General features: G+C 45.6%; 1 protein-coding gene across 1 annotated transcript in view; it reads right to left on the bottom strand.

Moving 5' to 3' along the window:
• Kank1 (KN motif and ankyrin repeat domains 1) overlaps nt 1-17,756 on the bottom strand; it is a 183,589-nt gene that overhangs the window by 47,902 nt on the left and 117,931 nt on the right. The window contains exon 3 of the mRNA XM_041661269.1: nt 9,752-9,871. Within this exon, the coding sequence (XP_041517203.1) occupies nt 9,752-9,788 (37 nt within the window). The 5' untranslated portion in view covers nt 9,789-9,871. The remainder of the gene's footprint in view (nt 1-9,751; nt 9,872-17,756) is intronic.

Raw genomic sequence — 17,756 nt, forward strand, 5'->3', positions numbered from 1 at the left:
GTGTTCCCAGTTGGAATACAGCATCCTAGCCCATCAAAAATACAGGGCGGAGAATCAGTCGTACCTTGCTGGGTCTCTGGACTTAGAGGAGGTTGACAGAGGATGTAAAAGCTGACACACACCACTAGTACTACAAAGATACTAAGCACTAGGTTTGTGAACTGCTGGAAATGCCCAGTCTCCCAACCCCCGCCTCCCAAGTTTCTAGCTTGAAGCATTTGTCCCCTTTCTTGCAGGAGACTCTAACATGCACCCGTGGCAGAGGAACAGCATGCCCTGCACTAATGGGCTCAGACAAGGAGGGCAGGGACGGGAAAAGTGGACGAAGTATGCTCGGTCAATGTTTTCACAAAATTATCTGCAAAGCTGATGGGGTTTATTGACTCGACCAAATATTATGTGAACAAACACAGAAGCCACCGATTCTCTTTTGGTTCTGCCGAACTGTTAAGTCGGGAGCGTCACCCTAGCCCCTGGCATCTATTCCAGCCCCCTGGCCTCAGAGTTGCATTGCTCTGGACTTCAAATCCCAGCATGCCAGGTCCTGATCCCTCCCCAGGGGAGGGTCAGGACCACTCCCACAGGGTATTTAAGTGGGCTGCCAGAGGAGGAAAGCATGGTTCTGGGTTTGCATGTGCTCCCCGCTTTTCTGTCTCCCCTGCCGTGATCGCAGTTAATCTGACCTCATTGGATTTCTTTGCGCCGGCGGAGCAATTCATCTTAGGATTTTTTTCCATAACAATAACAAGGAACATTTTGATTTTTAAATTTTCTTCCTTCCTTCCTTCCTCCTTTCCTCCCTCCTTTCCCATCTCTGTCTCTATCTCTCTCTTTTTTCCTTCCTTCCTTCCTTCCTTCCTTCCTCCTTTTCTCCCTCCTTTCCCATCTCTCTGTCTCTATCTCTTTTTTCCTTCCTTCCTTCCTTTTGTGCCTATATGCATCAGACTGTATATATACATGTAGAGGCCAGGCAGGTGTCTCCCTCTACCATTCTCCACTATATAAGTATATATGTAAACATATACATATGTACATACATACACACATACATATATGTTGTTGTTGCTGCTGTTTGTTTGAGACAGGGTCTCACTGTATAACCCTGGCTGTTCTAGAACCCACTAAGTAGACCAGGCTGGCCTTGAACTCACAATGACTGCCTCTGCCTCCTGAGCACCAGGATTAAAGCCTACACCACCACGCCTGGCTCTGTTGTGTCTTTAGAACTCACTGATTAGCTGACCAACACACTCCAGAGAGCCACCTGCCTCTGCACCACCATACTAGAGTTATAGATACCTGCAACCACCCCAGGCTTTTGTGTGGGTGCCGTGGATCTGGACTCAGGTCCTTATGTCTGTGCAACGGGCACTTTACAATCTAAGACATTTCTCCGGTCCTAGAATATACTTTCAAAATACGGAAGATCACTTGAGAGAAAAACCTTCTTTGATGACCTGAAGTCACAGAAAAAGAACTCCAATGAACATAGTACTTGTGACTTTTAAAAAGCAAATTGCTTCTCTGAATTCTTATTTTCTCCATAAATAAAGGTTTATATGCTGAAGATGTAAAAAAGTCTACAGCCCTTGATCCAGGTGAAGGAACTGTCAAGGGATCCTTCAAACCTGGCTTGCATAAAATAAGGACTCCAGAAGCTTGATTTTCCAGCTAAGTTAAATTCTGCAAACCAGACATCTAGCCCCTGACAAAACTTCGCTGCCTATAGTTCTACTTTCTATCTATCGATAAGAGAAGACTTGAGGATAGCACAGAGTCTGGACTGTAGCTGTCACTGCTTCTAACTTCTGCTCCGATGAGGAATCTGGCCACTGTATTTTTAAAAATCCTCAAAATAGAAGCATAATTATTTTTAAGGGGGGCGCCCACTTGTCTGAACAGAACTCCCCGCTGAGATCACCAGTGTTTAGACACAAATGGGCCGCATATTATTTTAGCCTTTCTAATAAACTGCACGGCCTCAAAGATGAATCCAATTTGTCTTCTAAACACAAGCACATTTTTCCTAACAAACAGGAAAATGAATGAGCCAATGAACAGCTCATTCAGATTCTTCACAGAGAAGCCAAGACGCTTGGCCTCAGAGTGTTTGAACTCAGGTACTCCTGTTTGCTACGCAGGCACTTTTGCCCGATGAGACGTTCATTTCTCCAGCCCCAGGAAACACATTCAAACTAAAAGAGATCACTTAGAGAGAAAAATTTTCTTCCAGGACAAACAAGAACTCAAGTGAACACAGTACTCGTGACGTCTGACAGCAAATCCCTTCTCTAGCTACAGCAGTTTGAATTAATAAGGCCACATCTGATTTCCAGATCCAGAATCAAGTTTTTATTGGTGACATCTACTCTAGGCAATGCTAATGCATCTTTTTTTCCCAGAAAAGAGTGGACTTTATTGCTTCCACGAACCTAAGAACTATGCTTACATTCTTCAAGCCGGATCAAATCAAACAGCTTTTTACAGGAAAGAATGCCCAAGCAGAGACTTGGAACTTTATCAGTCATCTTCCTCCCAGCCCATAGAAACCACTGAGACTGTACAGAGGAGATGGACTGAAATTCTTCAGGACACAGGAAGAAGCCCTGGAATAGGTGAGCCATCCATGGATGGATTCCCCAGCCCACTGAAGCCAGTGAAGACAGCACAGAGGGCGTGAATCGTAATAAACGACAGTACTCACGGTGGGGAGTCCTGGAGTGTGGCAGGGGCTGTGCCGGCTCTGTGCTGGCTCCCAGGGCTCTTAGAGTCAGCGCAGTAGAAATCTGCAGCTGAGCTTTCCTCGCCTTGCCCCGGGAGGAGCCCTCTTCTCTCCTTCCTACGCCCAAGGAGGCTGGTACTCACCAGTCCCGGCTTAGCTGCAGCCCTAATCGCCTGCTTGAAATCTGATGCTTAACCCATTAAGACTGGGCAAGCCTGGGAGAAAGAATGCTTGGAAGGGGAAGCTGGCTACAGGTTAAGACTGAAGCCTGGAGCGTTAGTACAACAGGCAAACCCTGAGCAGGGAAGATCTTCCACAGTCTCTCCAGGGGTGGGCATCAACTCTGGGGTTCTGTTTAGCCACCCAGGCAAGACTCCAAAACCCAGGGTCTCCTATTTGTAACTAGTGTTGGCATTTTAACAATTATAAAATTCAAACTATTTGACTTAAAAAAAAAAGCCTCGTCAAAGACCATTGTTATAAGAAAAATTACTTTGTGACCTTCGGTGTGAAATTAGCCTTCGATAAAATTAATATATAAGTTTTATTAAAAGCTGAAATGTAAATATAATTAAATCCAATAACACACCCAATGCTAGGAAGGAAGTTCATGGTACAATAGAGAAGTATAAGGCATTAAATAATATGGAATTCAATTAAACAATGCATATCAATGCGCATTAAAAGGTAAACTATCAATATAACCATTATCATGCATATTAGGAAACTAGCATTAAAGAAAATACCTATTACCAAAACCCCAATCTTAAAGGATATTTTGCTTTTAACCATCACACTTCCCAGGTATTAATAAATTTGCTGAAATACATACTGTTTGGGTTAAGGCTTCACCCCAGCCCCTGGCATCCACATATCCAAAGAGTCTGGAATGTTTGGGTGGAAGTTGCATCCCAAGCCCCTTCCCTGGGAGTTGCCTCAGTCCTGACTCCACCTCTGAGAAAGCCCCCCAAACGATGACACCCTCCCACCCCAGAGATGCTCAAGACCACTCCCACAGGGTATTTAAACTGCTCCCAGAGAACAGACACATGGATTTCCGGTCTTCTTTCCCAGTTTCCTCTCTGAGATGCTGGAAGGCCACCTGGGAGCTTTGGCATCCATTAAACCTGGGTTTTTTTCTAATTCAGCTTGATTTGGTCTGATTTGGATTATTGCGTCGGCGGAGAGGTTTATTGGGGCACAGAAACCTTTAACATACATCTCCCTTGGTCTCTTTTCTCACACTATCTTGACCAGACACTATATACACTGTCAATGACAACACAGGGCGGATTTGCCTTAGCCACTGGCTCACTGGGTGAACTTCACAAGTTAGGTTTTGTCTTCTGAGAGGAGGGAAGAGAGGCCAGACAACTGATATAAAACAGACCTCCTCTTGCTCCTACCTCTATTTATATGTTAAGAAACTCGCTTTTACCCTCGGCTTTTTCTGACAATCTGATGACACTACTTACGGGAAAATACAGGGTTGAAATAAGAACACCTACCTAACGTCCCGTTACAGACAGAACCAAGAGACCCCAGAAGTCACAGAGCATAGCATTGTTTATACACCGTTTAAGCTCCGCCTGTGGGACCAGAGTAACTAGACGGCAGGGCTGGAACTCACCCTCAGGGACACGGCAGCTCCTCTGTATCCTTCCTAAAGATGGTCTCAGCAAACACCACCGTGATTCCAGGCAGACTAGTCAATGCAGAGTGGTGTTTAAACTTGAAATTCCAGCTGCTAGGCTCACCCTCAGTGGGCTCAGAGTTCTGTTTGAGAAATGCGCCTGCCCAGAAAAAATATTTACACAACCCAGAGTGGGCTGTGGGTGTCACAGCTAGCTTTGCCTGCTCTGCAGGAGTCTTGGGCTCTGTCTGCTTGACCCGGCCTTATCAATGCCCTTTGTACCTCAATTGAGATCAGTATAGAGACAAAATCCACAGCCAAATCAACTGCCCTGGCTAAGCAGATTCAAGATTCGTGACAGTTACTGAGGCCATTACAAAGCTGAGCTCTTCAACTCCCATTTCTGTGAAATTACGCTCAGGAAATCATAGAAGAGGAGAAAAATGCCAAGGCAAGAGGGGGCTTGCGGCATCATTTTTCTCCAGGGAAGGGAAGATGCAGCAACTTTCCTTCCAAACACCCCAGCAAAAAGTGAAGAGTAACCGAGCTGCTAGAACTATGGCCAGGAGTACCAGGAAGCCGTCCCAAAGATTTATTTGAAAGCATTTTCCATGAAGACTGGGCAGAAGAATACAGAGAGTGTTAAAGAAAAGGACTCTATACTAAAATGTACGAAAGCTTACTTAGTGAAGCCCTATGCTTGCCTGACCAGGGAAGGGAAAGCGCTGAAAATAAGACATTGGATGGGTTTGTAAGTATGCCCCCTTCTCTCTTCCTAACAAATTCATGAATGCGATCCAATCAATTTTGAAAAATGGAGTTAAAAGTTTTTATTTTATATGTAGAAGTGTTTGCTGGCACATATATATATATATATATATATACCACTTGTGTGCCTGGTGCCCACAAAGACCAGAGGGGTCATCGATCAGGTAATAGCCCGGAGCTGGTTTACAGAGAGTTGTGAGCTGCCATCTGAGTACTGGGAACCCAATCCAGGTCCTCTGTAAGAGCAGCAAATACTCTCGAACCACAGAGCATTTTTCCAAAAATTTAAAATTTTTAATGCAGCCAATAAGTAAGTGAGCAGATATTGCAAGTAAGCAGACATGTGAGGAAAGACACCCAGAATGACAAGAGGTAGAAGCCACAACGGAGGAAGGCAGCTAATCGCAAACGCAAGGTAACAGTGTCCAGAAAAGTCACTGAACCACACTCACCCGTTCATCCCACTTAACTGTTAGAGAGGGGCAGGAGAACACACTGGCACCAATGTCTCAGCACCTGGGGGGCGGGGGGTTCCACATGAGGGCACAAGCAGGACAGGGACTACGGGGCAAGGACAACTGGCCTGTCCCCTGACATCTGCCTAGCACTTGCGCCTTAAAATGTGTTCTCCCAAACCAGGTGTAAGGGCTCATGCCTGTCATCCCAGCCCTCGGGAGGAAAGAGGACTGAGTTCAAGGGCAGCCTGGAGACCCTGTCTCAGAAGAATCACAACAATGCAAGGCAAAGTTCACAGCTTTGCCTATTTTTTTCCCTCACACCTGTCTTGTGAAGAAAAGAAGACACGGGTTATTATCTTCATCTGACAAATCAGCCACTTGTTATTTGGCTTCTAAAGGAATCCTAAGGTCTAATTAAAGTTTCACAACATTAATTAGTGTTTAGAGAGGTATCAATCAGTGTAGCCAGTTGATGACACGACTTGGGAACTTGGGTGAAGAACAGACTGTCCCCATTTCGAGACCCCGAAGAAATCCAGCTACCTTTCTAACCAGTGGGATGTCTACCACCTGGCTAGTCACAGCACAGTCAAATGCAATCTCGACAGCCCGGCTCCTGAGGGCAGACTCTGCGGGCACTAGCCGTGTTCTGAACGAGTACATACGAACTATGCCAGGGGACAGAAGTAGCCAAAGCTCTGCTAAAAAGAGATAGTGTCATGAGGATGACTGGTGCAGACGGGAGGGTGACGCAAAAAGAAGGGGTTTGGGTGGGGCAGCTTAGCCAGGTTTAGCAAGCAGAAGTAGACAGATCACCAGTTAAACGCGAACCTCAGACATACAACCCTTCTGTGGTGTAAACACATGCTCTATTTTAGCATCCCTGACCATAGGAGACCCTGGCAGTGGCAATTTGATCTTGTGGTGCTTTCTATTGGTCACTTTTCCTTGACTCGTACAAACATGAAAAGAGTTTCCTATTCATGTTGTATAAATCCCAAACGGTTATTTTTAGGGAAAGGATTGGGAGACCATATTTAAGGAAAATGCAATTAAAAAAAATCATAAACATGACTTTATTTTTTTTTGGGGGGGGGAGACCTGCAAACATATAACTTACATCTAAAACTTCTACTAAATGACCCAGACCAGTTTCACAGGACTGATTGGTAACTGGTCCCCACTAGTTGCCCCCCACCATACAGAATGCCTTAATTTTCTTTCTACTGTTATGATAAAACACTGTGACCAAAAGCACCTTGGGGGTGAAAGGGTTTATTTGGCTTACGCTTCCATATCACACTCCATTACTGAGGGAAGTCAAGGCAGGAACTCCAACGTAACCCCAGTCAGGAACTAAAGGGGACCATGGAAGAATGCTGCTTGCTGGGTTACTTTCTCAACCACAATGGGCTGGGCCCTCCCACATCAACTGTCCATCAAGAAAATGCCCCACAGGCTTTTCTAAGGCAAACTTAGGGAGCCACTGTTCTCAGTTGAACTTCCCTCTTCTCAAGTGACCCTAGCCTGTGTCAAGGTGACAACAAAACCAACACACAAAACTCACTTGTAAAAAAAAAGAATCACTTTAATTTTTAATCATGATTATGAGTATGTAGAGAATGCAGATTCCGATAGAGAACAGAAAAAGGATCCGGAGCCCCGAGAGCAGGAGTTACAGGTGGCTGAGAACTGCCTGATAGGTCCGTGGGCACGTATTTCTTGTGTAATACAAAATGAGAGCGGAAAAACACACAAAACAATGATTTGGTGAGAAAAACCTTTTATCATCAAAAATATTTAAAATGTGAAAATTTGGAAAGTGAGAAAACTATTTTTGGGTGGCAGTAGTACCAAGGATTTTGAATTTATTTTTAGAAAGTCCAATACTTCTCTACTTTGTATCTAATGAGTGTCATGTACACATAAATCCATGTGTGTTAACTAAGCAACTGTGTACGAATAATTTGCTTAAAGCAGTAGTTTTCAACCTATGGGTCATGATCCCTTTGGGGGTCAAACGACGCCTCCACGAAGCTCACCTAAGACCATTGGAAAACACAGATATTTATATTACAAGTCATAACAGTAGCAAAAGTATAGTTATCAAATAGCAAGGAAAACGATTTTATGGTTGGGGTCATCACCACATGAGGAACGGTATTAGTGGGCGGCAACATTGGGAAGGCTGAGAACCCTGGCTTGGAGGCTTACGTATACCAGTAGAAGCAAGGATTCCTCGTCCCCTTGTCTGTACTGGACGCCGCCAGGAACCATTCATACCAGCACATCCTGGAACACAGAATCTGAGGGCTTTCCTTTACTTTGCACTTGATGCCCAGACCTAGTAGGCAGGAAACCAAGTCGGGAAGAAAGTTCCTGCTGCCACCAGATACCACCAGCTCTCAAGGGCGGAACAAGGCGAGGTCAGGAAGTGGGGAGGCAGGGGCTGAAACAGATCTCTACAACAGGAGCGGGAGTACAAATGCTAAGCAGACCGCAAATGCTAAATGAAGTCTCCTGGCTCTGAGTGTCTGCCCTTCCTGAATACCATGCTGCCGTGTGAGGGGGCTCAGAGTCAGAAAAGCTAGGACTCCAGTCAGGCTCTGGAGCGGGAAACTCTCGCTATCAATCATGCAGCTACTCAGCAAGTTTTCCATAGAGGAATTAATATTCCATATGTTGATTACGCAGGTTACCTTCTAATAGGATGACCCCCCCCCCATTTATTCTACAAATTTCTCCCAAGTCTTAGAAAAGCAAACTGGTATTCAATACACACAGGTCTCCAATAACCAAAGTAAGAGTACAAGTCTTCATGATTCAAACTTATAGCTGTTACACACTCCAAAAGGAGGTTGTTTACAGCATACAGTCTCTTCCTGGGGCGACTGAGCTATGTTCTACTCTAAGTTATCCCATATTGTATAAAACTAGCTACGCCTTGCCCAGAGTGACTCCATTGTATGAAACAGCAGGTGGACTCCCTTTCAATCAAATGCTGAGTCAGAACGAGCCTCATCTTAGATACCACGACTAGTACAACGTGAACCCGGAAGCACGTTACTTGTTCAACCAAGCTACGAGATACTATGAATTTAACATAGCCGGTTGGGGACACAGAAAAGCCAGGTCCTAGAATTTACTGAGCACACCAGGAGGGTGATGAATATGACCTCCTCACCTGGATACCATAAAGGATGGAGAGCTAACACTGGGACAGAGTGTCACCCGGGGACATGCCATCTAACCAACTGATCGATCAGCACTGGACTTCAGACTGTCCTCAGCTTGGACTTGGTGCCACTCATGAGGACTTGGTTAGGCAGTGCACTCTGCTTCAGCTTGCCCTGGCCATGAATCTGACTTGACCATCTGCACTGCATGGGTACCACTCTTGCCTCTGCCTTCTAGTAAGGCCATTCCGTAGATGATGTATCATTATGGTATGTGTAGTATGCATTTAAGAGTTCATAAGATGGGAATAAAAGAACCTTAGGCTGCAAACTGCCACACCACCAAGTAAAGACAAGATCACCTGGTGAATCATAGCCAACAGAACTGACTGGGCTTATGAATTTACTGATACACCATAAGTTCTGACACTGGACAGGGAAACAAATGTTTCTGTTCACTGCATCCCCATGGTTGGTTTCATCAAACAAACCTCCTAGGTAGGAACTGGTTTTCAGGATCAAAACTGGTTGCCGTTCATCTAAGGATTACTCAGAGAGAAGTCTAAGTTGAGTGCGTGCGCCATGTGCTTAGATCAACGGTCAAGATTTTTACATTTCTTTCTCAACACATCAACAGAACTTTTATGTAAGATTGTCTTAAAGAGAAGGCTCGGTGGGGTAAAGGTACCTGTCGTCAAGACTGACCACCTGAGTTTAATGCCTGGAGTGCACATGCTGGAAGGCGAGCACTCCCCCCACAAAGTTGTCCTCTGATGCCCCCTAAACAAACAAAAGTGTGTGTGTGTGTTTTAAGACAAGTCTTCTACAAGTTTAAAGAAGACACAACTTTAACGAGATAGAAAGTTGCTGTGAAATTCTACTTCTCTAGGCCACGTGCTATTATTATCTATCCTTTATTAAAAGAGGAATCAATAAGTAATTTGAGCAAAGACATACCCTTTCCTCCCTCCCTCTGTCATCAGAGCATGCTTACCTGCACCATAGCCGTTGACTTTTGTGGTATAAGCCATGCTGGCTCAAATCCAAGAACGGACGCAGGAACCAGTGAGGATTTGAGAGAATTTCATACAGCAAGTTCCCAGAGGCTTTCAACCTGAAATGATAGAGAGAGCCCCATCAGAAAAAGTTCAAGGTGGGTAGAACCACAAACCTTGGTTTCTGTGGACAGAGGTGGCTGCTGATGCAAAAAGCAGTTAGAAGGGAGAGAGACGGACTAAGGATCCAGGTGGTGGCTACACGAGACCTGGCCCCAAAGTGTGCAGAGGAATGACATGTCCACGAGGCCGACCGGTGTCCAGACGGGTGTCCAACACACTCTGGGGAGAGAAAACTGGCCCCAGACACTGACTACTGAGGAAGTAGGGCACCTGACACATATCCCTCTTCAGTGCCTTCTCTATTTTTTTTAATTATATGAAATAGTTTATATACACACTCACTATATGTGTGTGTATGTGTTTTGAAGCTCATCTGCTTTTCTAAAAGTTGGTTCAATAATTTCATTTATCTGACTGCAACTTCAAAGCAGTTCTTGCACCAGATGCTCAATCTCTTAAAGGTAAACTCCATATACATTCTTTTTAAATGTCAGGTCTTTTTCCCAGTCCCACGTTTCTTCTATGCAATCGCTTTGCTAAGAACCTTCAGTATCTTGCACTGTTATGTTGGGTAAACTTCAAATGACAGCATGACACACCATCAGAGACACTGGATCCCACACCGCACCAACAACAGCAGGACACGCAGTCGCAGACACTGGATCCCACACCACACCAACGACAGCAGGACACGCAGTCGCAGACACTGGATCCCACACCGCACCAACAACAGCAGGACACGCAGTCGCAGACACTGGATCCCACACCACACCAACGACAGCAGGACAGGCAGTAGGAGACACTGGATCCTACACCACACCAACGACAGCAGGACAGGCAGTCGCAGACACTGGATCCCACACCGCACCAACGACAGCAAGACAGGCAGTCGCAGACACTGGATCCCACACCGCACAAACGACAGCAGGACAGGCAGTAGGAGACACTGGATCCCACACCACACCAACGACAGCAGGACAGGCAGTCGCAGACACTGGATCCCACACCGCACAACACGTTTCTGATTTTACATTGACTTTCTGTTAAGAGCTACCTCAGGTTACTGCATCGAGACATATAACAGTTACAAACTTTGAAACAAGCATGGCGTAAACTAGGGAAAAAAATACTGCTCTAACTATTGCTTTTCGAAAATGCTTCTATAAAAAAACTGGCAAAGAAAGTAAATAATTATATACGAGAACACTGCCGGTCCATCCTAACTCTGGACTTGCGAAGGCAGAACACACCTCCCTGTGAAGTGCTGTCAGTCAAAAAGCCAAACGACTTCTCCGGAACAAGAGTATGCTAAAATTACAGTAGAGACCTATGCCAACCTAGCACAGCAGCGGAAAGCACGGAGGTTGTTGGGGATATGAAAAATGCCCAGTGGAAGTTGACTTTTAAAAAGTAAGACAGGGCCAACGAGACGACTGAGAAAATAAGAACGCCGCCACGCAAGCCTGAGGACCTGAGTTCAACCCCAGGCACCCACATCAAGAGTCTCAGAAAACCAGCAGCCCCTGTGAGACAGGAGGCAGGGGCAGGAGAGTGTAGCCTGGAGTACACAGGCCAGCAGCAGCAGCAGCAGCAGCGAGAGACCCTGCCTCTCCTGACCGCCACACACACTCATGGCACATGCGTTCACACACGCCACACACGCAAATAAACAAAAACTTAAAATGAACAAGTATTATGTGCATGTATACAGACCTACACACCCACCCTACAAAAATCAATGTGTTATTAACTGATAATGCTGAGGACAGCCAACGTTCATCAATCTCTAACTGCTGTTAAATCTAATTCGTCACTAAATGCCACACAATGCCATGATTTAAGAATCACTGATTCAAAAAATAAATCCTACCAATCAAATCCCAAGGCTGAGTTGTTTTTGTTTTAAAGTGTGTTTGTGCATTTAATTAAAAATCAGAAGTAAATGAACCAGGATATCCACTATGGCTGCCCCTGGCAGAGGCACTGGCGGACGATGCTGGCTCCTTCGTTCCTTCTCTAACAATACTAACCATAAACCAGTGTCTGGACTCTGCTTGCCATTTGGACTTTATTTGCTTTGAAGGGGAGATGTAAGAATATGAATCCCTCATAACAGTCAACAACTCTCAGGCTCCTTTCCGAGCACACACGATGCTGGTCACACTTGTGTGAAGGGAAAGACGGCTGTTGATGGTTGTTGATGTGTGACCACATAGGGCGAGAACCTTGCTCCTTTGCTAGTGAAATTGTCCTCACTGCTCATGGCTGCAAACTCAAAAGGACTTTCTGCTGTTGTCAAAGGCCGCTTCTGTCAGGTCCTCCATGCTCTCCCAGTCACAGCGGAGTGCTCAGATTCTGAGCCTTCCCCTCCCGGCGGAATCCCAGTGGCTGTGAACTCGCTCTGGTCTCTCTGGGTAAGAAGCAATCGCCTGACGCAGTGGCACAAGGGGCACTGAACCTGCAAGTCAATAAACTGTGACGGGTGTGAGGTGGCTGGGCTGAAAGGCAAGGGACACAGAGAACAGAAGCTTTCCTCCAGAACAGAAATGACTACCAACATCTGCCGGGCAAGGCTTTATAAAAGAATGTGGGGCCTGGAAAGACTTGAGGGGAGGAGTGGGGACAGGAGGGGGTCAAGGAGAGAGGCCAAGTTCCTGGAATTGTTCAACTAATGACATTTCTAAAAGCCATAACGAAAACCTCAAAAACCTCAGGCTGAAGCCTGTTTTCTGGCCCCTCAGTGGCCTCTCAGGTTTGTGCTCTTGTGTCGACTCAGAGAGGCTTGTAAATACCAGCACTCAACCTGCTGAGGGCAAACAGAAGACAAGAAGAGACAAGCTGTGGGTGTTAGGGGTGAATGAAGTGTGTGTCAAGGTATTTGAATGGAGATGTGCCCAGAGCCTTCCTAGCCAAGCTTCGTAGACTTTGGCCCAACACACACACACATACTTGTCTGTTATTGAACCTCTCTCACCTGGCAGGAGAGCTTTAGCTCAGATCCAAATTGATCGCTCCCATCCTCTCCTAAAACAGAACACAATAACAAGAGGGAAGCCTAAACTTAGGAGCTACAAGCATGTCACAGATAAAATAACAAGGCCCCCAGTCACGGGATGTGGGAGCTGGCAGTGTCTGCACTGGGACAGCTGTAAATTGTGGATCTGTCCCTCCCAGGTACTGTCCCGTCTGACAGGTGGCCTACCAGTTGTGCAGACTGGCTCTTCCTCATGAAATGTGGTCTTTTACCAGCCCATTGAAGAAAGCAGAGAATGGCCATGGTCCATTCCCTTGTTACAGCTCAATAAAGCATTTCTTTTCTCCCTTGGAGGAAAGTAGCAACCACTAACTTCCATGGCGCAATCGGCGCAATCATGGCTTTGTTCTGCTACCTACAAAAAGCATTTCTTTTGATTTGGGAAAATCCTTCGATAGAGAAAATAAAGAATGTGCCTCCTCTCTTTATTTCCAGAAACCGGATGGTACTGAAGATCATCTCCATAGTAGCCCAAGTGTGGTTCAGTGAACAAGATAAAGAGTTGACCTCACAAGTACTTTACGTCAGCTGAAATGAAATAAACTATGAAAAGCCACTCAACAGAGTTCTGTGAAGAGCACCCCAAAGAAGACAGCAGTTGGAGAACCAGAGAGAGCACCGGCCCCCCAGCTCTGTAAATCGTCAACTGCCATCACATTGCTTGGGACCATGACGACAAAGGACAACATTGATGATACTACTGCAGCTAACATGATTTTATCCCTTGCCTGGATTTCTGAAATCAGAAACCTCACTTACTGTATGGTGTGCCATTAAGTGCTGATCTGAAAACATATCTTATTAAGTGACGATGAAATGACCAGGGCTGGATGTTCTTCCAGAGGACACAGGTTCGATTCCCAGCACCCACAAGGTTGCTGCTCACACACATCTGTAACTCCAGTCCAAGAGGATCCATCGCCCTCTCCTGGCCTATGTGGGCATTGCACCTACATGGTGTACAGACACACAAGCAAGCAAACCACCGATACACATAAAAATAGACAAAAATTAAAAAATAAAATGCTTACTAAAACTGCATCGGGGCTGATGATGGACACTCGGTGGTCCAGCGTGTGTTTAGCATCTGTAAGGTCCTGGGCTTGATTCTTAGTACCATAGAAAAGGAAGAGAAGGAAGAAGAGGGACTGCATTTACGGTAAGACAGATCCTTGTTCCAAGTGTTAAGATCTGAGATCTTAAGAATTGATGACATTATGATACATTCTGGACAGTTTTTATTAAAACACACTTCTCACCTTGTTTTCCCCTCCTAAGAACCTGCAAATGCTGAAATCCATTCCCTCGTTTTACAAGTAACAAAGGCTTAGGATGATCCAGTCACAGAGCTTCATGACTGGGCGGATACAGCAGCGCTTGCCCTGGGCTTATGGGATTAGCAGTAAGAGCACAAGGCTTTGACACAGGAGAACATACATGCACCAACACGCGATGTCCCTCTCAAACCCTGCACAGGGACGCACAGACTCAATGCAAGGATAACCTGACTCACACCACTTTTATACAGAAGGAGCACAAATGAAGCTAGGCAGCTGGATGGTCTAAAGAGACACAGATTCTAGCAAAAGCAACTGGACACACAGATACACAAATACATTGGCTCCGATTTTAAAAACCACACAGCTCAATTATTTAAGTTAGTCTTTTAACCAAGCCTCCAAAAACCCGTCTAACTTACCACATACATCATATCACATACAACTGTCCACACATGCCTGTAGACTCTGCAAAGACAGTCAGCTATCTAATTAATGGCAACAATAAATGTCATGCCAGTGTGGCCACCGTTCTGGATCAGACCCTCTCCCAGGGGTCTCCATGCTTACTGGCTTCCCACCATCTGAGAGCGGAGGCTGGGGGGGGGGGGCGCATATGCTACTGTTTTGCAGCCATGCTACCTAGTATGGCCCAACCTCACGGAGCCCCTTCCTTTACAGCAGATCATTTTTACTGTATGAGAGAGAGAAGGCAGGACGGAGGGAGGGAAAGAGGGAGAGAGGGAGGGAGGGAAGGAAGGGAGAGGGAGGGAGAGAGGGAGGGAATCTTTACTATGGATCAAAATATAAATTAAAATCTCATCTAGATACTGGCTTTCATTTCCAATGAAGAAATAACGCTGGGGTTTGCTTATTGGGGTATTTTAGACTATGTTCGTCTACACAGCTATAGTTGCAATTTCATGGTGTTGGGTAAATCCCAGATAAAAGGCTGAAGTAGGTGCTTTTTTTAATCACAGAAACCAATTAAAATGCAGATGCTAAGGAGAAAAGAAAATAAGTACCAGTGAATAAGTTTGTTCATTCATTAATTCATTCATTCCTTGCCTGGTCATCATAAGCCAGTCTGATTGTTGAACCAAAGGAGGCACACACCTACCCTCTTCTCTGAAATAAGCTGACTGAAGGTCTGTTCTTCGGGAACAAAGCACATGTAGGTTCCTGCGATGCTTAAAGATCAGCTGCACCCAAAGGTCACCTTTCTGCCTTACTTACGTGAAAAGTTCCCAAGGTCACATTTGCCTCCGTGTGCACTCACTTTGTCCCAGAGTGAGTGTGGGTGTGCCGTGCCCACTCACAGACCCCTATTGCTCATCTACATCCACCCATCAGCAACACTACAAAAGGACACCGGTATCTTTCCCAGAGTGTGTAGGAGCCGCGGGCAGGCTAACGCCACCTGGAAGCCTCCAGATGTTTTCACAGCCCCACCCTGGCTCTGCTCCAGCTGGGTTGCTGGGACAGACAAGGCTTCCTGTATGCATAAGAACTAACGCTGGCAAAGTTTCTTTCCAGGAACCTTTCTGAGGTGAAAGTTCACCGGATAGTGACAACCAACTTCTCTCTGGCCTCCACAAGTGACAGAGTATAGAGCGTAGTCACAAGTGCACGCCCCCATTCCCCTGAGGAACAGCTCTCCACTCTTGTTGACTTAGGAAGAAAACATCCCCAGGACTCAGGTCAAGCCCAATGACGTGGCATGTTCTGACCTGCTCTGGTCGCCCTGCAGTTGTCTTGGGGAAAGCAATCCCAACAGGAACTAAACTTTGACTTACAAGTATGGCCAGGTTACCGGCACCTTGCTCTTGCTGAAAAAGAATTCTGTCTGGCAGTGCTTCGTGAATTAAAATATCACTACTGTTCCCTCTGTTCCCTAGTCCAACATTAAGAACAAGACTAATGCTGGGTGGTGGTGGTGCAGGCCTTTAATCCAAGCACTCGGGAGGCAGAGGCAGGTGGACCTCTGTGAGTTTGAGGCCAGCCTGGTCTACAGAATTGAGTTTCAGGACAGCCAGGGCTACAAAGAAAAACCATATCTGGAAAACGCAAAAAAAAAAAAAAAAAAAAAACCACAAAAACCAAAACAAGCCTCAGCACAGAAGGAAGAGAACTCGAGTCCCTGTCCTTGGAGAGGCCCTCACTTACTTTTCCTCCATGAGCATTGGTGTTTTGCTTGCATGTGTGTCTGTGTGGAGCTATCAGGTCCCCTGGAACTGGAGCTACCCACAGTTGTGAGCTGCCATGTGGGTGATCGGAGTGGAACCCCAGTCCTCTGGAAGAGCAGTCAGTGCTCTTAACCACTGAGCCATTTCTCCAGTTCCTGGAAAGACTTTTAATGTGTCCTATTTAAATGATTTAAAATGTTTTGATTGGTGGCTCTATGGGAAAAGTTTTCCTTTATTTCCTCTGGGACTGTATTATCCGGTGACGTTCTCTAAGAGTATTATTCAACTGATCCACTGTCACTAAATAAAATGGGACCGTCACACACACTCAGATTCTTAACCTTGAAATGGTTTATCTTAGAGCGAAGTCCAAACAACATTGCCTCCCAGAATCTTGTAAGAAACCTTCCAGTTTAGGGTTATTATGGGCGCTTTTCCTTGTTTCTTTGTCTTGCCCTACTTCAATGTGTTTTTATTTCATCTTATTATATTTTATTTTGTTACATTCTAATATTACTCTTAGATGCCTGCTCTTTTCTAATGAGAGACAGAAAGGGAGTGGGGATCTGGATGGGAGGGGAGGTGGGAAGAACTGGGAGACGCAGAGGGAGAGGAAACCATAATCAGGGTATATTATGTGAGAAAAGTATTTTCAATAAAAGGAATAAAGAAACAAAAATCCTCAGGTCTTCTTAGACGTGGACCCGTTCTCTAGGAGCCACGCCCAGCGATCTGCACTTTAACAGGTTGCTAGGAGACCCTGATGTACAGCAGATGTTCTTATCACCACAGCTTGACAGGAAGATTCACCAGGAAGAAGCTAAGTTCCAAGGGTCCCGGAGCCAGGAAGAGCCTGGGATTTTAACCCAATGCTTCCCAGTGGTAGGAAAGCTATCCCCAGGAAGTCTGACTTTCAGCGGTTTGTTTAAAAAGTTTGTTTAAATCAATATTAAACCTCAGCATGTGACAACAGATAGTACTGGATACTACAGAGTGAACAGAACAGGCTCATGCTTGTGTCTCTGAGGCCTACAGATCTTAAAAACAAAACATCAGGAGGAGAAGGACACTGGATCTTCGGACCACACAAAAGGATCTTGAAGCTATCTATTATCCGTCTCCAGGTTCAGAAAGGCTCAGTTATGCTAAACAGAAATCTCCTAGGTGTGTGTGCACGTGCGTGTGTTTTTTCCCAAGAACAAACAAGTTTCCACTCTCTTGAGAGAGACTTTAAAGAGGCTAAGAGCCAAGGAGGTGCTTTATAACGTGACAGCTGGTGAAAGTTCTCAATGCCAAGCCAGGTAGGACTAGATGAAAACTACAATGAATTATCACCTCACACTCCCCATCAAACTCCGAAACACCAGCGACATCAGTGGTGTGG

Source organism: Microtus oregoni, unplaced genomic scaffold (assembly GCF_018167655.1).
Source record: "Microtus oregoni isolate MIOR12 unplaced genomic scaffold, Mior012 000012F_ref0000307, whole genome shotgun sequence".
Classification (NCBI taxonomy): domain Eukaryota; kingdom Metazoa; phylum Chordata; class Mammalia; order Rodentia; family Cricetidae; genus Microtus; species Microtus oregoni.